This window comes from Molossus molossus, unplaced genomic scaffold (genome assembly GCF_014108415.1).
Source record: "Molossus molossus isolate mMolMol1 unplaced genomic scaffold, mMolMol1.p scaffold_m16_p_15, whole genome shotgun sequence".
Classification (NCBI taxonomy): domain Eukaryota; kingdom Metazoa; phylum Chordata; class Mammalia; order Chiroptera; family Molossidae; genus Molossus; species Molossus molossus.
The window spans coordinates 16,756,987-16,779,456 of record NW_023425350.1 but is presented as its reverse complement, the minus strand read 5'-3'; the positions used below and the strand labels follow the sequence as shown (position 1 = coordinate 16,779,456).

The 22,470-nt window shown below is 47.0% G+C and overlaps 1 protein-coding gene across 1 annotated transcript in view; it reads left to right on the top strand.

The window, feature by feature from the left end:
* Nucleotides 1–22,470, top strand: part of IFT172 (intraflagellar transport 172) — a 36,076-nt gene that overhangs the window by 12,701 nt on the left and 905 nt on the right. The window contains exons 15-45 of the mRNA XM_036262286.1: nt 1,719–1,831; nt 2,864–3,031; nt 7,313–7,449; nt 7,615–7,722; nt 9,056–9,140; nt 9,436–9,528; nt 10,472–10,549; nt 10,785–11,033; nt 11,216–11,294; nt 11,506–11,626; nt 11,810–11,954; nt 12,689–12,778; nt 13,466–13,563; nt 13,740–13,875; nt 13,955–14,071; nt 14,390–14,532; nt 15,325–15,418; nt 15,574–15,638; nt 15,830–16,010; nt 16,235–16,344; nt 16,457–16,586; nt 19,036–19,134; nt 19,314–19,423; nt 19,564–19,627; nt 19,737–19,823; nt 20,105–20,221; nt 20,795–20,905; nt 21,094–21,213; nt 21,740–21,835; nt 22,056–22,115; nt 22,201–22,299. Of these exons, the coding sequence (XP_036118179.1) occupies nt 1,719–1,831; nt 2,864–3,031; nt 7,313–7,449; nt 7,615–7,722; nt 9,056–9,140; nt 9,436–9,528; nt 10,472–10,549; nt 10,785–11,033; nt 11,216–11,294; nt 11,506–11,626; nt 11,810–11,954; nt 12,689–12,778; nt 13,466–13,563; nt 13,740–13,875; nt 13,955–14,071; nt 14,390–14,532; nt 15,325–15,418; nt 15,574–15,638; nt 15,830–16,010; nt 16,235–16,344; nt 16,457–16,586; nt 19,036–19,134; nt 19,314–19,423; nt 19,564–19,627; nt 19,737–19,823; nt 20,105–20,221; nt 20,795–20,905; nt 21,094–21,213; nt 21,740–21,835; nt 22,056–22,115; nt 22,201–22,299 (3,503 nt within the window). The remainder of the gene's footprint in view (nt 1–1,718; nt 1,832–2,863; nt 3,032–7,312; nt 7,450–7,614; nt 7,723–9,055; nt 9,141–9,435; nt 9,529–10,471; nt 10,550–10,784; nt 11,034–11,215; nt 11,295–11,505; nt 11,627–11,809; nt 11,955–12,688; nt 12,779–13,465; nt 13,564–13,739; nt 13,876–13,954; nt 14,072–14,389; nt 14,533–15,324; nt 15,419–15,573; nt 15,639–15,829; nt 16,011–16,234; nt 16,345–16,456; nt 16,587–19,035; nt 19,135–19,313; nt 19,424–19,563; nt 19,628–19,736; nt 19,824–20,104; nt 20,222–20,794; nt 20,906–21,093; nt 21,214–21,739; nt 21,836–22,055; nt 22,116–22,200; nt 22,300–22,470) is intronic.

Genomic DNA, 22,470 nt, shown 5'->3' with positions numbered 1-22,470 from the left:
ATAACAATATAGTCCAGGGGCCTAAGTTCTAGTGGCAATAATGAGCAATGAGACTCTGGACAAGTCACCTCACTTTTTTGTTTTTAATCCTCAACCAAGGATATTTTTTTATTTATCTTCAGATAGAGTGGGAGGGAGGAGGAGCGAGAGCAAAACCTTGATGTGAGAGAGACACATTGACTGGTTGCCTCCTGCACGACCCTGACCAGGGCCAGGGATGAAGCACAACTGAGGTACTTGCCCTTGACTGGAATCGAACCTGTGACTTTTTGGTCCGTGGGCTGACGCTCTAACTGCTGAGCCAAACCGGCCAGGGCAAGTCACCTCACTCTTTAGGTCTCATCTTTAGTGTGTGTAAAATAGAGTCCCCAAAGCTCTAACATTCTATGACTCTATTTATAATTGGGGCATTAAAACATGGCTTTATCATTTTTGTTCCTTAATTAAAGGAAAATTTATTTTTAAGTCGATCTTCCCTGTTGTAAACATTAGCTGGCATTTGGTCTTTAGCTTCAACATATAAAACAAAGGCAGGTACATTGCTTGTTAATAATGTATATCAATAAGAGTTGTGAATGGGCTTTGTTCAAGAGACTCCCTGATTGCACCCTAGGAATCCCAGGGTGGTCTGTTCTAAGCGTGATTGTTTCTTATATTTACAAGATTGAGACCAAACTAAAATATTCGTCTCTGTCGTGACCAGCCCAGCTTTAGTCAGAGGTTCCTCCAATTTTGTTTGTGTGCCTTCACCCACCACTGTTTGCCCCTTAGTGCTCTTACATCATAGGCACTCAAATGTGCAGGTAACTCCTTGGAGCAAATCTGATCATCAAGGTCATTCTGTTCATCAGCTTTCTCTCACTGGTGTGCTGTAACTGGGGGGCGTATTCTTTTTTTTTTTTTTTAAATCCTCACCCGAGGATATTTTTCCATTTTTTGTACAGATAGAGTGGGAGGGAGAGAGAGGAAGGGAGAGAGAGTGAGAAACATCGACGTGAAGGGACACATCGAGTGGCTGCCACCCGCACGACCAACCAGGGCCGGGGACAAACTGCAACCGAAGTACGTGCCCTTAGCGGAAACCGAACCCAGGTCTCTCCGGACCGCAGGCCGACGCTCTAACCGCTGAGCCAAACTGTCCAGGGCTGGGGGGCACATTCTTAATGTGCTCAGCACTGCCTTCCTGAGGATCTCGTGAGTAATAGAAGCCAGTTGCACCATAGTTCTGATCTACTATGAGACAACTTCAAGAGTGCCAGAGAGAAATCACATTTTGTTATGGGTCTGGACATTTTGAATTAACTACAGAGTTTAACAAAACCTTGACAATTTTCAAAGAAATCCATTATCTTAAGCATCTTAGTAAACTTATGTTGCCATTTGCATTCCTCAGGACATACTCTAGACCAGCAGTTCTCAACCTGTGGGTCGCGACCCCTTTGGGGGTCGAACGACCCTTTCACAGGGGTTGCCTAAGATATAACAGTAGCAAAATTACGGTTATGAAGTAGCAACAAAAATAATTTTATGTTTGGGGGGGTCACCACAACACGAGGAACTGTATATTAAAGGAAGGTTGAGAACCGCTGCTCTAGACTGATGTAACATTCTAAAAGCCCAACCTACGATTGTAAGGCCAGACTTTTGCATGGTGCCTCATGCCCTGTATATGTTTATGTGGAATGTCTCTCCTTAATCCTGTTTCCTTTACTCTCTAGTGGATCTGATTGGTGGCTACAACATTGGTACCATCAGCCATGAGAGCCGTGTGGATTGGCTGGAACTTAATGAGACTGGGCACAAGCTTCTCTTCAGGGACCGGAAACTTCGTGTGAGGAGGGTTACTACTAAGGCCTTTGCCATTGACTGGTCCATTGAGGATGTGGTATTGCTGCTACCAGGGATTGTGGGGAGCAGGATGGGACATAATTTCTTGGTGCTATGCCATTAGCATAGCACAAGGCCCAGAAGAATCAACATTCTTCATATCTGCTATCACAGCCCATCCTTTCTTACCCTTAAGGAAGTTGTATCATGTTGGCACCAAAGTCAATAGGGGAATTTTTTTTAAAATTGATTTTTAGAGGAAGGGAGAGGCTTGGCTGCCTCCTGCATGCCCCCATCTGGGGATCAAGCCTGAAACCCAGCCATGTGCCCTGACCAGGAATCGAACTGGCAATGTACAGGACTGTGCCCAGCCAACTGAGCCACACAGGCCAGGGCCAATAGGGGAATTTGAGAGTTGGTTTCCCTCTTACTATTCACAAGTCTGTGCCCTCGTGAAACTTCCTTACCCCTGCATTCCCCTTCCCCGTGCCTAGCTGACCTTTACCCACACCTGCTATTCTAGTGCTCTTTGGCTACACTTGTCTGACATCATTGCAGCTGGCTTGAGGACAGTCTCCTCCCAGCTCCTTATTAATTCTGACTTCAACGTGGTATCACCAGAGTTCAACCTCAGGGGCAAAGAGACTATCTAGTGATTTTTCATTTTATTTTCATTGTTATGTGAAAGCCACATCACAAATTTTCAGACCATTTAATTTGTCTGGTGGCCTTCCTTGTGTAATCCAGGCTGTTAACTCTGGCCCAGTTATTCTAAGAATGAAGAAAGACTGACCTTCACCTAATTTAAATTCCTAGGATATAGATCTTCATTCTATAGGTCATCTCTTGTTTGACCAGAGTCAGAATATGCCAACTCAACATAAACTTCAATGGTTGCAGGTCAATAAGCTTTGAAATTCAGCATGTATCTGACTGGTGAGTTAGCTCACCACATTTCACCATTAGGGAAATGGTCAAGACCCAAAGACACCGCATATCCCCTTCTAATTGTGCTCTCTATCCCTTCCTTCCTCAGTTGCATCTATACGATATTGAAAGCTGCTCTAAGACAATGATCCTCAACTTCTGCTCCTACGTGCAGTGGGTCCCAGGAAGTGATGTGCTGGTAGCTCAGAACCGAAACAGCTTGTGTGTGTGGTACAACATTGAGGCACCTGAGAGGGTCACCATGTCCCCCATAAGGGTATGTCGACACCAGGGCATGTCAGACTTAGTGTCAGGCTGATTAATTAGAGCACTAAGGAGGCTCTGAAGGTTACTTGGTTTTCTCTGCCCACCACCCATAATCTCTGTGTTGGAACTGATAAAGCTTCGACTCTTTCCCCACGGTGGACCAGGCCCCAGAACCATTCTTGTTCAGATTCCTGACATTATATTAGACCCCTGGAGTATGGGTCTCTATTACAGTGGCCCTGGGAATGTGCCAAGTCATAAGGAGGAGTTCTCCCAGGCTGGAAGACCCCCCCTAGGAGGGGCAGTTCTTACCTCACTTCCTTGTGTGCTGATTCTGCTATAAGCCATTCAGAGTTCCAGTTTCTTTTATCTCAGACTGCAGATCAGACCCTCTCTTCTATCCTCTCTTCTATCATACACATGCAATTAATCTTCCAAAATCTAGGAGGAACCTATGAAAACAGAAGGGAGGCCCCTGTGCCAGGCCAGGATGACCGGTGTGGGTGTGAATAGAGCACTTGATAACTTTCTTTTTGTTCTTTTTCTATATCTCTTTTTTCTCCTTTCTTGCCTAATTATTTATTTATTTTAAAAAAATTTTTTTCTCTTTGACTTTAGAGAGAGGAAGGAAGAGGGAGGGAGAGAGAGAGAAATATCATTGAGAGAGAACATTGATTGGCCGCATCCGGCATACCCCCCACTGGGGATTTGGCCCACAACCTGGGCATGTGCCCTGACCAGGAATCAAACCAGCGACCGCTTGGTGCATGGGTCAATGTTCAACCACTGAGTCACACCAGCCGGTTCTTTCTTGCCTCATTTTAAACTGATTAAGGTTCTAGTTTTTTGGTTTGTTTGTTTCTTTGTTTTGTCCATTTTAAACACCCTTTTTTTCACTTTTTTTGCTTTGGGGTTTATATACTGTATTTCTATAGTGATTACTCTTGAAAATTTACCATGTACTTAAATTAACAAAGTCTAAAGTTAATCATCTAACCCCTACTCCCCTGCAAACAATGCAAGGACATTAGAAGGACCTTTGTTAACTTCAATTACTTCCCCTTTACCATTGTTATCCAGTATTTTAGTTCTCTTATTATCCCCAAAGTTAGACATTATTTTATAGGACAATTTGCCTAGATTCACCATCATGGTGCCAGCTTCTTTGTCCACCTTGTGTTTTTGCATTGCGGATCTTTCCTCCAGAGTTATTTTTTCTTGAAAGAAAGTCTTTTGATGATAAACCCTTTGTTTTTGATTATCTGAAAATGTTTTTATTTAGCCTTTGTTGTTGACAGGTAATTGGACTCAGTACCCAGTTCTAGTTTGATAGTTAGCCTTTTGCAAATATTATCCCATTAATTGACTTCCTTTGTTGATCTGAGAAATTTAACAGCCTTTTTTGTATAAGTGATCTGCCTTTTCTCTCTGGTTGCTTTTATTTATTTTTCTTTATTGATTTTCGAGAGAGAAGAAGGGAGAGGGAGAGAGAGATAGAAACATCAATGAGAGAGAACATCGATTGGCCACCTCCTGCATGCCCACCACTAGGGATCTGGCCCACAACCTGGGCATGTGCCCTGACCGGGAATTGAATCAGCGACCTCTTGGTGCATGGGTTAACATTCAACCACTGAGCCACACTGGCCAGGCCTCTCTGGTTGCTTTTAAAAGTCCTTTTCTTGCCCTGGCCAGTTTGGCTCAGCGGTTAGAGCATCGACCTGCGGTCCGGAGAGACCAGGGTTTGGTTCCCGCTAAGGGCACATACTTCGGTTGCAGTTTGTCCCCGGCCCTGGTTGGTCGTGCGGGTGGCAGCCACTCGATGTGTCCCTTCACGTCGATGTTTCTCTCTCTCTCCCTTCCTCTCTCTCCCTCCCACTCTATCTGTACAAAAAAATGGAAAAATATCCTCGGGTGAGGATAAAAAAATAAATAAATAAAATAAAAGTCCTTTTCTTGCCCGGCCGGTGTGGCTCAGTGGTTGAGCATAGACCCATCCACCAAGAGGTCACCAGTTCAATTCCCGGTCAGGGCACATGCCCAAGTTGTGGGCCAGATCCCCAGTGGGGGGCATGCAGGAGGCAGCCAGTTGATGTTCTCTCTCATTGATGTCTCTCTCTTTCTCTCTCTCAAATCAAAAAAGAAAAAATATTTTTAAAAATAAAAATAAAAAAGCCCTGGCCAGTTTGGCTCAGCGGTTAGAGTGTCCACCTGCGGTCCGGAGAGACCCGGGTTCGGTTCCCGCTAAGGGCATGTACCTCGGTTGCAGTTTGTCCCCGGCCCTGGTTGGTCGTGCGGGTGGCAGCCACTCGATGTGTCCCTTTCACATCGATGTTTCCCTCTCTCTCTCTCTTGCTCTCTCTCCCTCCCACTCTGTCTGTACAAAGGATGGAAAAATGTCCTCGGATGAGGAAAGAAAAAATAAAAATCTTTTTCTTAAGTGTCTTGACCTTTCACTACAATGTATCGTAATATAAATTTATCCTGTTTGTTATATATTGTGCTTCATGTATTTGTGAGTACACATATTTTCATCAGTCTTGGAAATTCTTCAGCCATTATCCTTCTAACATTGCTACTTTCATTCTCTGGTCTCTCTCAGAAATCTAATTAGGCATATGTTAGATTTCTTGTCCTGTCTTTTATGCCTTTTTAACTTTTTCTTCATATTTCCTTTCTTTCTCCTTCTTGCTCCATGCTACATTCTGGATAATTTCTTTAGGTACAACTTTCAGGTTATTAATTAGTTTTCATCATTGTTTAATCTGCTATTTAAACCACCCATTCAATTTTTTACTTTAAAAATTAAATTTTCGTAATGCTTTGTGTTTTTTTCCTCCACTTTGCTGATCATTTTTGATAGTCTCTTGTCCCTTGCTTAATTTTTCATTTCATCTTTTGGGTCTTTACATGTTTCACACATAATTATTTTATATTCCATACCTTTTTTATAAGTGATATTTTTAATATCTGAAATCCTTGGAAGTCTAAAACTGTTGTTCATAGTTATTGTTTTCTTCTTCTTCTTTTTTTTGTTCAGATAGAGTGGGAGGGAGAGAGAGAGAGAGAGATCGACGCGAAAGGGACACATCAAGGGTTGCCACCCACACAACTCAACCAGGGTCGGGGACAAACTGCAACCGAAGTACGTGCCCTTAACGGGAACCAAACCCAGGTCTCTTTCTACCACAGGCCGATGCTCTAACCGCTGAGCCAAACTGGCCAGGGCTGTCTTCTTCTTTATAGTGGTTTGTTAACTTGCATTTTGGTATTTTTAAGATTATGAGCTCATGTCATAGTAAATCCTTTGGAATCCCAAGGACCTAAAATGTTTTCCTCCAAAGGTGATTAGTGTATGCTTCTGCAGGAATCAGGCATGTTAGTGACCTGTACCACTTTGTTCCAATTACTGAAGAGAGGATCCCAGGTTTTTTTTGTTTTTTATCCTCACCGGAGGGCATTTTTTCATTTCTTGTTCAGATAGAGAGTGAGGGAGGGAGAGAGAGAGAGAAAGAGAAACATTGACTCGAGTGGCTGCTACCTGCACAACCCAACCAGGGCTGGGGACAAACTGCAACCGAGGTACATGCCCTTAGCGGAACTGAACCTGGGTCTCTCTAGACTGCAGGCCGACGCTCTAACTGCTGAACCAAACCGGCCAGGGCAGGATCCCAGGTTTAATGAGGGATTCTCAGATTTGGCCTCCCTGCAGTGTTAGAGGACCCACCCTGACACTGTTTGCCTTCAGAGCAAATGTACTCTTCCCATATGCTCATCTTCCATATTTTCCTGCTCAGGTTTTAGCTTGCTAACCTTTTCTTTTTTTTCTTTTCCTTTCCTTTCCTTCTCTCCCACCCCCATCTCTCTCTCTCTCTCTCTTTTTTTAAGGGGAAAGGGTAGAAAAGGGGGTAGAAAGCATTCCTGGTGACCTCTTCGGTTAAACTGAGCAATGCTTTAAAAAGTATGCCAGGTTCAAGTTGTCTTTTACGGGGAGAATTCTTAAGAATATCTAGTCATAGTACTACTAGAAACAGACATGGATGTCACATTTTGTTACCTTCCCTTCAGGCATTAGTGCCATCATAGCTATGAGTGTACTTTAACCCAAGGATAATACCATAGATAAGGAAATTTTATCTTCTTGAGAGAAATTAAACGTAGGAAAACAAGGGTCACTGTAGTTCCCTCGTTGTATGAGCGTGAAGGTTGGGTGAGGGTGGTTCTGTTCTGCAGCTAACTTGGTGGAAACACTAACTTGGAATTCGGGTGGTGGGGGATTGGACTTTTACAGGGTGATGTTGTAGGTCTGGAGCGGGGCGGGGGAAAGACCCAGGTGATGGTGACCGAAGGTGTGACTACAGTTGCCTACACACTGGATGAGGGCCTTATTGAGTTTGGAACAGCCATTGATGACGGCAACTACACCCGGTGAGGAGCTGGGCTGATAACCAGCAACCTGGGATGGGTTGTAAAACTGGCCATGTCTAAACAGGATATGCCTGGCCCTCCCCTCCCCTGCCCCATCACCGATATTCCTCCGCGTCTTCCTGACCCTGAACTCAGTTCTTGTGCTTTGGTTCCTTCCCTCTCCAGGGCAACAGCCTTCTTGGAGACTCTGGAAATGACCCCAGAAACAGAGGCAATGTGGAAAACCTTGAGTAAACTGGCACTAGAGGCAAGGCAGCTACACATTGCTGAGAGGTGAGAGGGACTGTAGGGCTGAGGGTCCGGCAGTGAGAAGGGTGTTTTACATGTGGGCGGCTCCTACCAGGTGTTAAGGCACTGCCTCCTGCAGATGCCAACATAGCCCTTCCACAACACAGTTGTCCCAAACAGGCCCATCTGAGACTGGAAGAGCATGTCTTTTATTGTCTTTGCTTCCCCTTCTTGTAATAAGTGCCCCTTCAAACTTTTTAACATCCATGTCCTACAATCCATGCATTCATGCGTATATTCTGAGTATGGTGTAGGAGTGTAGTTGATAGGACAAACTGGGATTCCAGACTCAGAGTTCACATCTTGGCTCCATTTACCAACTTGTGTAACCTTGGAGAGATGATATAACCTTTCCAAGCCTTGATATCTCAATTTCCCCTATGAAAATGGGGATAAAGGAGAATTAACCTTGAAGGACGGTAAAGAAGAGTGGTAATGGTAGTAAGAACAAACGAGAGCACAGATTATAGGTGCTCAGTCAATGTCAACTACGGCTGTTTTGGCTAGGGGGGTCATCCTCGATCTCTTTCCCCTATTCTCCCCACAACTAGACTATCAACAGGTCTGAGGGACTCTGATCCAGAGTCTTCAGAACATACGCTGAATCTCTTATTTGTCCAATGCTACTGTCTTCACCCTAGACCTGGCCACTACCATCTCCTACCTGTAGTGTTGCATAGCTACTGAGGCAATTTCTAAAAAACATAGATTAGATTGTCATTTACTTGCTCAGCATCTACCAGTAGCTTACTATTGTACTTAGTAGAAAAATCAAACTCTCTGCCATGTCCTAAGACTCTACAATATTTGGCCTCTGCTCCTTCTCATACCAGGTACCTACTTGCCTATTAGACTCCAGCCACACCGGCATGCTTTTGACCCTTTGAGCAAGCCAAGTTCACTCCTGCCACAGGGCCTTTACACTAGCTGTTCCCTCTGCCTGGAATAATTTTTCCCCCATCTTACATGATTGCCTTTCTTATAATCAGGTCTCAGTTTAGATGTCAGCAGCTCAGACAGGACTTCTCTGACTCCAGCTTAAATAGTTACCTCAGTTACTGTCTATAATAGCACATTTTCTTTTCTTTTTCATTTCTCAAATTATCTTTGTTTTTTTGTTCACTAATTATTTGTTTCCACCAGAAAGTAAGTTCCCTGAGAGCAGGGCCCTCATCTGTCTTATTCCCTTTATGTCTTCAGTTCTGACAAGAACAGTGCCTGGCACATAATAGATGCTTAGTATTTACCTGCTGAGCCAATGAATTAATGATGATCCTATCATAATGTTACTATTACTATTATTGCTTCCATGCTGTAGGTGTTTTTCTGCTTTGGGCCATGTAGCAAAAGCTCGATTCCTGCATGAGACCAACGAGATTGCAGATCAAGTGTCTCGGGAATATGCAAGTATTATCCTCCTGATTCATTCAGTCTCTCCAGCTGAGATGTCTCTTAGTCCTCAGTTTCAGGAGTCCTAGCTTCCCAGCCATCACTAATTTCCTTTACCCTGCCCACCCCACCTGCACCCTCAAGTTGGACCACTTGGGAATTGCTTGCCAAACCTCAAGCCCATGAAGCTTTTCAGCTTTCCAAGTCTTTTAGCTTCCACACCTCCCTGGCCTTCCTGTCTCAGCCTGCACAGGCAGAATGGCTCCCGCAGCCCCAACAGACTAACCAGAACTTCCCTTTTCCCTGCAGGGTGGAGAAGGAACAGACTTTTATCAGGTCCGAGCACGTCTAGCCATGCTGGAGAAGAACTACAAACTGGCTGAAATGATCTTCTTGGAACAGGCAATGGGAGAAGAGGGACCAGATAGATGAGGAAATCAGAGGGAAAAAGAGCAAGGCAGACTCTGGGGAGGAAAGAGCACTGGTTAGCTGGGCTTCCAAAGGTTTGGAGAGAGCTTATAGAAATGGTTGTACCATTAATTTCCCTCAATTTCCTTCTCTGCATTAGTCCTTACAATTACTCTCTTTCATAAAACGTCTGTCTGCCCCTGTACTCCAGAGCCTGCCTTTGTAATTCTTGTGCATGGAGGTAGATACAGGTGTTATGGAGCCTGAGCGTATACAATTTGAGGAGCCCTGTTTAAGAAAAACTGCCTTGGGCCCTGGCCGGGTGGCTTAGTTAGTTAGAGTTTTGTCCCGTACACCAAAAGGTTGCAGGTTTGATTCCCAGTCAGAGCACATACCTAGGTTGTTGGTTCAATCCCCAGTCAGGGCACATAAAGGAGGCAACTGATTGATGTTTCTCTCTCTCTTTCTCTTTCTTCCTTCTTCTCTCTCTCAAATCAATTAACATATCCTCGGGTGAGGATAAAAGAAAGAAAAACTACTTTGAAAGGGGCCTGTCAAATAAGGTTCCCTGAAGCTTAAGCTTCTAGTTTCACAATAAGTCCACCTCTGCTTGTGCATAAGTAAAGGCCACAGGCGCGGGCATCTTAGCCAGGCTGAGGACAACTTGCTGAATTTTTTTTTCTTTATTGATTTTAGAGAGAGAGGAAAGGAGAGGGAGAGAGAGATAGAAACATTGATGAGAGAGAACACTGCTTGGCTGCCTCCTGCATGCCCCCCATTGGGGATTTTGCCCACAACCTGGGCATGTGCCCTGACCGGGAATCGAACCAACGACCTCTTGGTGCATGGGTCGACACTCAGCCACTGAGCCACACCGGCTGGGCCAGCTTGCTGATTTCTGATGCTGTCCCTCTTTCCTCTACCTGGTATCCCCTAGAACGCTGTTGAGGAGGCCATGAACATGTACCAGGAGCTACACCGTTGGGATGAGTGTATCGCTGTGGCTGAGGCCAAGGTACCAGTTCTGTCTTCTCCACAGCAGCTTAGCACTCAGTTTCACCAGTATCAGAAATCTCTTGTCAGGGAGGCTATAGGAACTGGAAAAGGGTTGGGGCTGGGAGCTGACATGGTGAGGTGTTAGGACATTAGTGTCCAGGAGGATTTCTCTTGTTACCATGGGATCAGAGAAGCATGGGAAGCAGCAGGGCAGGAAGGAGAGTGTGACTCCCAGTTCTCTGTTGCCTGTCCAGGGTCACCCTGCCCTAGAGAAGTTGCGCCGGGGTTACTACCAGTGGCTGATGGATACCCAGCAGGAGGAGCGAGCAGGTGAACTGCAGGAGAGCCAAGGGGATGGGCTAGCGGCCATCAGCCTCTACCTCAAAGCAGGGCTCCCTGCCAGAGCTGCTCGGCTGGTGCTGACCCGAGAGGAGCTACTAGCCAACACCGAGCTGGTAGAACACATCACCACAGCCCTTATCAAGGGGGAACTGTATGAAAGGGTATGGCTGGCTTCCTATTCGTATCCCCTTATCTCCAGGGCTCAGTGTCCCTCTCCTACCCAGAGGAGTCTTGGAGTACATAACCCTCCCTGACTGGTGGGTGATTGTCTTCTCTTTGGGGCTGATACTTGATTCCTTGTGTGATAGGGGTATCATTGTAGTAATATAGCATGTGTTAACAGGCAGGTGATCTTTTTGAGAAGATTCGAAATCCACAGCGGGCCCTGGAGTGCTACTGTAAAGGCAACGCCTTCATGAAAGGTACTAGCCATCCACCCACACCCATCCTTCACTGCTGTAGACTCTTGCCCAAACAGCCCCCTGTACCTATTTTGGTGCATCTGTTCAGGTTGACTGGCTTCACTTCTTCATTTCTCCACTTCATACCTATACTCCACACTTTATTTCCGTCTTACTTTTCCTGAGTCCCATCCCTGGAATTCTGAGCTGAGTCCCTGTCCATCTCTGGCAGCGGTGGAGCTGGCTCGATCGGCATTCCCAGTGGAGGTGGTGAGACTGGAGGAGGCGTGGGGGGACCACTTGGTACAGCAGAAGCAGCTTGATGCAGCCATTAATCACTATATTGAAGCCAGGTATGATGGTCTGGGGTGCAAAGGAGATTGGTTATAAGGTGAGAGGTGCTGGGACAAGGAAGGGTGCCAAGGCCTAGAAGAGGGATCTCAAAATATAGGGTGGAGTATGCCCGAGGCGTCCTTTACCTGCATCCATCTTCCTCTTTTCCTCTGACATACTTATGCCTTTCCCAACCATGCCAGGTGCTCCATCAAGGCAATTGAAGCTGCCCTGGGTGCCCGCCAGTGGAAGAAGGCAATTTATATATTAGATCTGCAGGACCGGAGCACTGCGTCCAAATACTATCCTCGTGTGGCCCAACACTATGCATCTCTGCAGGAGTATGAGGTGAGGAAAGCGCTTTCTGCAGCCTGAGGCAGTGCAGTACAGAGTAACAAGGGGAGAACCCAGAACAGGAAGTGGCGACCACCTCACCAAATCCTTCCTTCTGGGGCCCAAAAACATCACCACCCTGAACAGTAAGAAATGGTTTACTGACCCTGTTTCATTCCAACATGACACAGACCTCCTTCTGAGCCAGAATAAATGATTCTTCATGAATAATTCCAATTTAGTTTTTTTTTTTTCTTTTTCTTTTTAATCCTCATCCGAGGACATTTCTCCATTTTTTGTACAGACAGAGTGGGAGGGAGAGAGAGGAAGAGAGAGAGAGGGAAACATCGATGTGAAAGGGACACATCGAGTGGCTGCCACCCGCACAACCGACCAGGGCCGGGGACAAACTGCAACCGAGGTACATGCCCTTAGCGGCAACCGAACCCGGGCCTCTCCGCAGGTGGACGCTCTAACCGCTGAGCCAAACCGGCCAGGGCCCAATTTAGTTTTTAAAACCCTTGCATTACAGAAATGCAAGGCCCTTTTAAACTCCCATTGTTTTGAGCCAATCGTTTCTTCAAAACAATAGAAGGTCTGAGACACTCATAGTAACCTTTCTCCTCTGTTATGGTACAGTAGTGGTATCCCAGGCTCTACTGCAGCCTGGCTAAGGCCTTTTCTTTCCTTCAACAGGCTGCTTTTACTCTGTTGCTCTGACCATTTGCCTCTGCCTCTCTCAAACACAGATTGCTGAGGAACTCTACATTAAGGGAGACCGGACAAAAGATGCGATAGATATGTACACCCAGGCTGGCCGCTGGGAGCAGGCCCACAAGGTAGAGAAGGGGGCGGAGTTCATGACAAGAGAATTCTGCTTTTGTGGTTGTGGTGCCACTCTCCGTAGTCTCTGATCTCCTATTTCCATGGGTTACAAGAAAGCAGAGAAGCCCTGGCTGGTTTGGCTCAGCGGTTGGAGCATTGGCCCGAGGACCAGAGAGTCCCGGGTTCGGTTCCTGCTAGGGGCACATACCACAAAAAAAAAAAAAAGAAAGAAAGCGGAGAAAGTACCAAAATACAGTACTTTGAAAGGCAAGGATGAATGGAGACCCATATTCTCAAACCTAGAGTTCTGAAGAGCAGAGGGGCTTGTGAGCTGGGGAATCTGGAATACCACTCCTGACACCCTAGTGTCACTGGCAACTGTGTTCTTGCTCCTGCTCCCGGAACCCAGTGGGTACAGTAGGAGGATGGTAATGGGAACATATGCCTCCAGCACCCCAGCACAGGGCATCTCTGACCTTCCTGCCTTAGCAGAATATAGTTCTTAACTTTGCTTCTTATGGACTTGGAATTCCCTGAGCTGACTAGGAGAATGGCAGTAACCACACTCCTGTGGTTGATGGGAAAGCGCAGAGTTCCTGAGAAAACAGGTCCCCTGAAGCCCCCTTCGCTGAATGCTCTGCACAGCCCTCCGCTTCTCTTGGGAACTGGTACCTGAGGCTCCTCTTGCTTTGTGTGCACAGCTGGCAATGAAGTGCATGAGACCAGAAGACGTATCAGTGCTGTACATCACCCAGGCGCAGGAGATGGAGAAGCAGGGCAAGTACCGCGAGGCTGAAAGGTTAGCTGAGGCCCCCCGGGAGGTGTGGATGGAGAGAGGGCTTCAGGACTGGAAGGAGGGATGGGGTCTGAGAGTATGTGCCCTCTGCTCAGAAGGCAGAGACAAGACATCTTAGGAATGACTCTAGCAGCAGCAGTGTGGGTCTAGGAGGCCCCAGATGTATCTCCCATCCCCAGGTTGTATGTGACAGTGGAAGAGCCTGATCTTGCCATAACCATGTTCAAAAAGCACAAGTTGTATGATGATATGATCCGCCTGGTAGCGAAGCACCACCCAGATCTCCTCAGTGACACACACCTGCATCTGGGCAAGGTGAGCCCTTCTGTCCCTGCTCATCTCTTCCTCAGACGAGCTCCATCTGCCCCTCTCCATCCTGACTACCTTTCCCCAGGAGCTGGAGGCTGAAGGCCGACTACAGGAGGCTGAGTATCACTACCTCCAGGCTCAGGAATGGAAGGCAACAGTGAACATGTACCGGTCCAATGGACTTTGGGAAGAGGCCTACCGGGTAAGGAATCCAGGCGACACCTGGGGTACAACCATCCTTCTTTTCCGCTCTCAAGTGTCTAATTCTAAACTGGTCATGGGTGTCTTTGAAAAATGTCCACACCTGTGCACAGAATTTCTCATGCAATTTTAAGGGTTTGTAGACCATCTGAAATCCATCCTTGGATCATAAGCAGGTCAAGAGACCCTGAAACAGCCTTCTCCCTGTTGTTCTAGCCCAGGTCCTTGACCTTGTCAAAGCTGAGGTCAGGTCAGAGATGAGAAGGGAGCAGCCATGTACCCCTGCTCTGGAGGATTGCCGAGTGGCTTTGCTTTACAGGTGGCCAAGGCTGACGGAGGAGCTAATGCCCACAAACATGTGGCCTACCTGTGGGCCAAGAGCCTGGGAGGAGAGGCTGCAGTTAGACTGCTTAATAAGCTGGGACTTCTGGAGGCTGCTATCGACCATGCTGCCGACAACTGGTGAGGCACTTAGCCTTCTCTCCACTGGCCCGTTCCAGACGGAGCGTCTCCATAGAAAAGATAACTGATGTATAACTCAAACATTTCTAAAAGCTGAGGCAGAGTGAAGAAATGTGGTAAGGAGCGATCCTTGGAAGGGCTTGATAGAGGCAAGAAGGAATTAATAACTCTTCCCCTATTCCCTGGATCTCAGAACAATGTTTAATCTTTGGCTGTTCTTAGGATAAAATTGGAGACAGAACAGTTTTAAAGCTAAAATGCACTAAGCCAGTAACTTACTTCTGAGTAACGGAAGTGTGATTCAGTTCAATGCAAAGTGAGATTTTCCTCAGTAAATGTTACAATTGCCAGTAGTAACCCTGGGTGTAGCCAGAGCGCTGAGGGTGGGCAGTCTTACTCATTTTTCAGAGACTGTTTTTCTGCTAATGTGGCTCAGGAGGAGGTGGTGGGAGCACCAGGAACCCCTCCTACCCTGTAGGTGGTGCTGTGGGGCTCACTCCTCCTTTCCCTCCCTCCTGCCCATCCCACTCTTCCACACTCAGCTGGACTCGGGAAGCACAGGCATTTCCAGATGTGTCCAGATCCACGGTGACAGTGCTGTGACCATCACAGGGCTGCCTGCCTGTCTTTCCGTACCGCTCTCTGCCTCTGTAGCTTCACGTCAGTTGTCTTACCTTTCCCTTCCCCTCAATCCTTGACCTTTCTCTGATTTCTCTTGCCCTTGCTTTCCCTTTTCCTCTTATAAAAAGCAAGTATTGAGTAGGCAAACCTTATCTGCACCTTCTCTTTCAGCTCCTTTGAATTTGCTTTTGAACTCTCTCGGCTGGCCCTCAAGCACAAAACCCCCGAGATTCATCTCAAATATGCTATGTACCTGGAGGATGAGGTATGGCTGTGATCCTTCTCCATGCTTTTGACCTTCACCACAGAGCCCTCCTTTCCACCCCCTAGCCCACTGCTGCCAGGTGTTCACACCTCCCGTCTCATGGCTGCCTGTGATGCCAATCTCATCAGGTATAGCTGCCTTTCTCTCCCTTGTAGGGTAAATTTGAAGAGGCTGAAGCTGAATTCATCAGGGCTGGTAAACCCAAGGAAGCAGTTCTCATGTGAGTTACTCCAGAAATTCCTAAATCCTGTCCTCCCAAGACCAGCCCTAGGATCTTTCATTGTCATCTTTACCTTCATCTAAACCTAGTACCAATAAATCGTATACCCCTCAGTGGCATGGCTGTTTGCCTCCCACTGTTGAGGCGTCAATCCTGTACTTAACTTCTCCTGTATTCTCATCTGGGAGCAGGTTTGTCCATAACCAGGACTGGGAGGCCGCTCAGCGTGTGGCCGAGGCCCATGACCCCGACAGTGTCGCCGAAGTGCTGGTAGGGCAGGCCCGGGGGGCCTTGGAGGAGAAGGACTTTCAGAAAGCAGAAGGACTGCTGCTTCGGGCCCAGAGACCAGGGCTGGCCCTCAATTATTATAAGGTGAGATACTGAATTCAGGGCCATGAGGGGAGGGTGACAGCCTACAGAGCACTACACTGACCTCCAGTACTAAGAAAGATCAGGAGGTTAGCATTGGGGAGGGGAAGGAGAGAAAGAGGAAGAAAGGTCCAAAGACCCAGGAATCAGTGGGCCATACCACATGTGTAGCAGTGGGAAGCTATCGTGCCTTCTTTTGCCCTCCTGATACCTGGAAATCTGAGCAGGAGGCTGGACTATGGAGCGATGCCCTGCGGATCTGCAAGGAATATGTACCTGGCCAGCTGGAGGCTCTGCAGGAAGAGTATGAACGGGAAGCTACCAAGAAGGGGGCCAGGTATGAAGCCAAGGGAGTCAGGAAATGCAGCCAGGGCTGGGGGTGGGTCATAAAGTATGCACAGGATAGGCTGCCCTCCCCACTGCTCGGCACAAGCACTGTCATCTCTCAGGGGCATGGAGGGGCTGGTGGAACAAGCGCGACAGTGGGAGCAGGCTGGAGAGTATAGCCGTGCAGTCGACTGTTACCTCAAAGTGCGAGACACAGGAAGCAGCGGCCTGGTGGAGAAGTGCTGGATGAAGGTGAGGCCTGCCATACCCTCCCTGGCCTCTGCCTCCGCAGACCTCCCCTCACACCCAGCACCCCTTCTCAGACATTCATATTTTCTCTCCTGTGTCTTTGTTTTCAATCAGGTAGCAGGTATCTATTGAGTACTTGCCGGATAGTAGATCCAGAGCTTATGAAGGCTATAAAAGGGGATGTTAAGACAGAACCCTGACAGTCAGAAATTGGGGGAAGTTAGACTAACATGTAGCTCAATTAACTAATATTGTATCTGAGTGATTACTCAGTGACTGTTAAAGTACATGATTCAAAGTGAAGTTCAGAGAAGGTTGAGATCTCCGTGGGCTAAAAGCGTAAGGGAGGCTGTATGAGAGAGGAGGTAGGCCTGGGACCAGAGCTGGAAGAGCACATTCCAGACCCTGAAGCTGGAGCCAGATGGAGTTCATGCAGAAAGCAGAGGCGCCTTGGCCAAGTGGCTCAGCTGATTGAGCACTGAGAGGTTGCTGGTTCAATTCCCAGTCGGGGCACATGTCCGGATTGTGGGCTCAATCCCTAGTGGACATGCAGGAGGCAGCTGATCAATGTTTCACTCTTGCATCAATGTTTCTCTCTCTAAAATACATAAAAACATTTAGAAAAAGAAAGAAAGCAGAGGCTTCTCTACCCAGCAGCTCCTGAAAAGGAGTTTCTAGCAGATTAAGCCAAGCCAATGTTTCATCAATTCTAAGACATATAAATAATCACATTTTATTGTCCTTGAAATTGGGATACACGTAGTTTCAATGATGTGCCTTAGATTTAGAGAAATATGGTACTAGGAGTCATAAGGGAACGAGATTGATCACCACCCCCTAAATAAAATGTTGGTGGATGATGCCCTTGCAAAATTTTTCTTAGGCTTCTGAGGCCTCATAATTGAATAGCCCCTAGATGTTGGAGGGGAAGGAAGTAGAAGAAAGGACTGATGATCGGTTATGGAGTTTAGCATATATATTTTTTAATCCTCACCCAAGGACATTTTTCTATTTATCATCAGGTAGAGTGGGAGGGAGGGAGAAACATCGATGTGAGAGAGACACATCAATTGATTGCCTTCCACATGACCTGACCAGGGCCTGGTACAAACCATAACCAAAGTATGTGCCCTTGACCAGAACTGAACTGACGCTCTAACTGCTGAGCCAAACTGGCCAGGACGAGTTTAGCATATTTTAATCAGCAAGTATTTATTAAGCATCTACTGTATCTTGCTCTGAGGCTTTGTTTACTGGGGTCTGTGCATGACTATACCTTCTTCAGATAAGTCAGAGGATGGCTTCCTGGATGCAGGCACTTTAAGCTTTGAAGGGTTTGGCAGGTAAAGAAAGAGAGGCAAGAATAAGTGGGGGAAAGACCAGGATGATTAGCATAGTCTATAGCTAAATTAGACTGTGCAGAAATTAAAATTTGGTGAGGCCGTCAGCATCACAGTGGCAACAGTAAACTCATAGAACACTTGGGTTTATAGACTTACTGAGTTCTAGGGTTGGAAGGTGTCTCTAAGATCATCTAGACCAGCACTGTCCAACAGAAATATAATACAAGTCACACATGTAATCTAAAATTTTGTAGTAGCCACATTTGAATAAGTAAAGTGAAAATAATTATAACATTTTATGTAACCCAATATATCTAAGCTGTTATTTCAACATGTAATCAATATAAAAATGTATTGAGATGTTGGACATTCTTTTTTCATGCTAAGTCTTTGTAATCTGGTGTACATTTCATCTTATAGCAAATCTCGGCTAGGACCAGTAACATGTGACCATTGGCTGCTGTTCTGGATGGTACAAGTCTAGACAAACCATCACTTTTTAAAAAAATTCTTTATTGATTTTTAGAGTGAGGAATGGAGAGGGAGAGAGAGAAACATCGATGAGAGAGAACATTGATTGGCTGCCTCCTGCATGCCCCCCACTGGGGGTTGGGCCCACAACCTGGGCACATGCCCTGACCAGGAATCAAACTGGCGACCTCTTGGTGCATGGGTCGATGCTCAACCACTGAGCCACACTGGCCGGACCAAACCATCACTTTTATGATGAAGAAACTGAGGCTCAGAAAAGCCCAACAAATATTTACAAAATATCCTAGGCTCCTATTTTAGGGTTTCTTTCTCTATACCATGTTAGCAATATTCTATTTGTTACGAAGAACTTGAGAAACCAGTCTGGCAAAGATGGTAGGACCAAATGCAGTGACCTTAGACAGCAAAGAATGTCTCAAAGAGGACGAGCTGAGAGGTACTGGATAGGTCCTCTGATGGTCCTTTAAAGGCTCTGATGGGCCACGAGGCAGGCTTTTGCTGGGAGGGTGGAAGGTGAGGGAGGGTTTAAAAGAGAAAGGGAAAAAGCAGATTAAACTGAGGACCCCCAGCGATATTTGTCTCTCCTACCCATTCCCATCTTCTGTTCAACCACTCAGGCAGCCGAACTCTCCATCAAGTTTCTGCCTCCCCAACGTAGTCTGGAAGTAGTTCGGGCTGTAGGACCCCAGCTGATTGGAATTGGAAAGCACAATGCAGTAAGTAAGGTTTGGGGACTGAAAAGACAGATTCCAGAGAGATGGGGGGAATGGTGACATCTGTGCCCAGGAAGGTGTGTGAGGTGGGCCTCTGGCCGGCGTAGCATGCAGTTCTGGGTAAGAGTTCAGAGAGGAGTGGAGGGGAAAGATGGTCTCTAGTCTGATTTCCTACCATGAAGGCTGCAGAGCTCTATCTGAACCTGGACCTCGTCAAGGAAGCCATTGATGCTTTCATGGAGGGTGAGGAATGGAACAAGGCCAAGCGTGTGGCCAAGGAGTTAGATCCCCGGTAAGCTCGTCCCCCCTTCTCTGTGGGAAATTCTCTTACTTCCTTTTGTAAAAACTGGGAGAGAAAGTTCTCTTGGGAAGGGTGTAACCGTGAGACCATCCTGGGACCATGAAGTGTGAGATCTCTGCATATCTTCACAGGTATGAAGACTATGTGGACCAGCATTATAAAGACTTCCTCAAGAACCAGGGCAAAGTGGACTCGGTGAGACTTGTGGAGTTAGCAGGAGGCAGCACACACCCAGAGACTTGAGAGGTTCTCTACCTCTTCTCCCCTTCACATCACCTCTCTCCTGTCTTCCACTGATCCACAGCTGGTGGGTGTGGATGTGATGGCTGCTTTGGATCTGTACGTGGAGCAGGGCCAGTGGGACAAGTGCATTGAAACAGCTACCAAGCAGGTACCGCTCTCTTCCTCCCGCCCCCAGCTCTCTGTACATGTTCCCTTGATGCCCCACCTACCCCAAAGCTATCTCTCTCTTACTTCCTCTAAAGCCCAAACCTAATCAGCATCAGAGAACTTAGTCTTCCACACTGTGAAATTGGGGTCAGAGGCTTGCCCTGGCTTGCATATGCCCTTTGCCTCCTAGACAAAGCCAGAGCCTCAGGTCACCACCCACCCTCACTGCCTGGTCTTACTGATCCCAATGTTCCCCTTGCTTTTCCTCCACTCCTGGAACAGAACTACAAGATTCTACACAAGTACGTGGCTTTGTATGCAACTCACTTGATCCGAGAGGGTGGCTGTGCCCAGGCACTGGCCCTGTATGTGCAGCATGGAGCCCCTGCTAATCCACAGGTACCAGCTTGCTCCTTGGAATGAATGTTTCCTCAAGGAAATTATTTCCTTCTCCAGAACCACCCTCCCAACAGGAACTGTCTTTGTTAAGGATTCTTTGATCAGTGTCATGCCCAGAGACCCCATCCAGTCTCTTCCAAATGTACATAGCCTCTCTGTAGGATGTACCCACCGAAGAAACACCAACCTTCCAAGCTCTTAGCCCACACAGAGGGAACAGTATTTCAGAACTGAATCCTGCACACACCTCTAGGGTCTTAACTTTCCCAGTGAATGAATGAACACCGCTCTCCTATCTGAGCATCACAGCTCTCTGGAGTATTAGCCCATTCACACTGGGAACGTGCATTTGCATTCACACATCTGCCCACCATCACAGAGCACCAGTTAGTAAGAAATAGTTACTTTCTTCTTCTTCTTCATTCTCTTCCCTAAAAAATAAAAACGCTCCCCATCACCGTCCCCTAGCTCCTCTACACACACATTTACAGCCTGACTGCCTTTGACCCCACTTCCACTTTCTTCTCTAGTTGTCCCATTCTCACTCAGCTCTTCCTGCCCCTCTACCTTCAGAACTTCAACATCTACAAAAGGATCTTCGCTGACATGGTGAGCTCACCTGGGACCAACAGTGCTGAGGCCTACCACAACTGGGCTGATCTTCGGGATGTCCTCTTCAACCTGGTGAGGAAGTTGGGTCGACAAGAGTGATAAGGCTCCTCCTCCTGTCTCTGTCCTTGTCTCTTCTTTCACGCACACACATCTTTCCCTCTGATGTACTGTACCCTCCTCTGTCCAGGTGGCCATCAGTTGACCACTCTGTGGCCCTGGTGCCCCTCTGACCGAGGCTATGTTCTCTCTGCCTGCTCTAGTGTGAAAACCTGGTGAAGTCCAGTGAGGCCAACTCTCCAGCCCATGAGGAGTTTGAGACAATGTTGCTGATAGCTCATTATTACGCCACTCGCTCTGCCGCCCAAAGTGTGAAACAGCTGGTGAGATGGAGGGGGGAGGAGCACTCAGTCCTATGGATGCATCTTAAAATGTATGAAGTTGAAGGAATTCAAGTTCTGGATTCTCAAGCTTGGCCCACGTCTCTTCTGGCTTCTCTCCTGTTTAAATAAATCTTTAACCCTTGCTGAGATGGTTTTCTTCCTGCCTCCTTTGATCTTAGGGCTGTGCCCACACAGCTCCAGCCTCATCATGCTTAAACATTCAAATCCCATGATTTCTGTACTGACCTCTTCTACACATGCCTTTGCCTTTTCACAATAGTACACTGTATCATTATTTCATGTACTTGGATGATAGAATTCTAGAAGTGGAATGAAATTTAGAAATACTGTATGCCCAGTTCTGTGCAGATGAAAATAACAAAGACCCAGAATGGTTTGAGACGCAGAGTAGTTTAACACTGATGTTGGTTCTCTGGTTCTGGCGCTGCCTCAGTAATAGTATCATTAGTCTGATAGCTCAATCACTGAAGTGCCAGCATCACAATGCTTTGACTTGAATCCACAGGAAACTGTGGCTGCCAAGCTTTCTGTTTCACTTTTACGTCACACCCAGCTACTACCTGCAGACAAAGCCTTCTATGAAGCAGGCATTGCTGCCAAGGTAAGCTGGGACGAGGAAAGGTGGGGTTGAGGAGATAAGGAAATCAAAAAGTCGGAAGGTAGACTATCCCATCTGCTCAGGTAGAGCAAAGCTAAGTGTGGGGCTGATGTTATGGAAAATACCAGTTTCCTGTGTCTTTCTGGATTCTTCTTCCCTGCATCCTGGAGAAGCAACATTCAAGCCCAGATGCTCACTCCCACTTGCACCTTTTCTGTTTCAGGCAGTTGGCTGGGAGAACATGGCATTCATCTTCCTCAACCGCTTTTTGGATCTGACCGATGTGAGCAGGGAGGCTGTGCCCAGAGGGTGGGAGGTTTTGCCTGTCACAAGCTGCGCCTCTCTCATGGCTGCTCACTCTGCCACAGGCAATCGAGGAAGGGACTCTGGATGCCCTTGACCACTCTGACTTTCAGGATACAGACATTCCCTTTGAAGTGCCACTCCCGGCCAAGCAGCACATACTGGTAAGGACACAGGATTGGAGAATGGGAGGCTCACCAGTGAGTGCATTGAGAAGGGAGAGCACTTTAGGATGGTTCTCCCAACCCTCTGTACCAGCCATCAGTCAAGCACATCTTTGGAAAGGCCTCAGTCCTCACTGTTCCTTCAGTGAAAGTAAAAGCAGAGGAAAAACC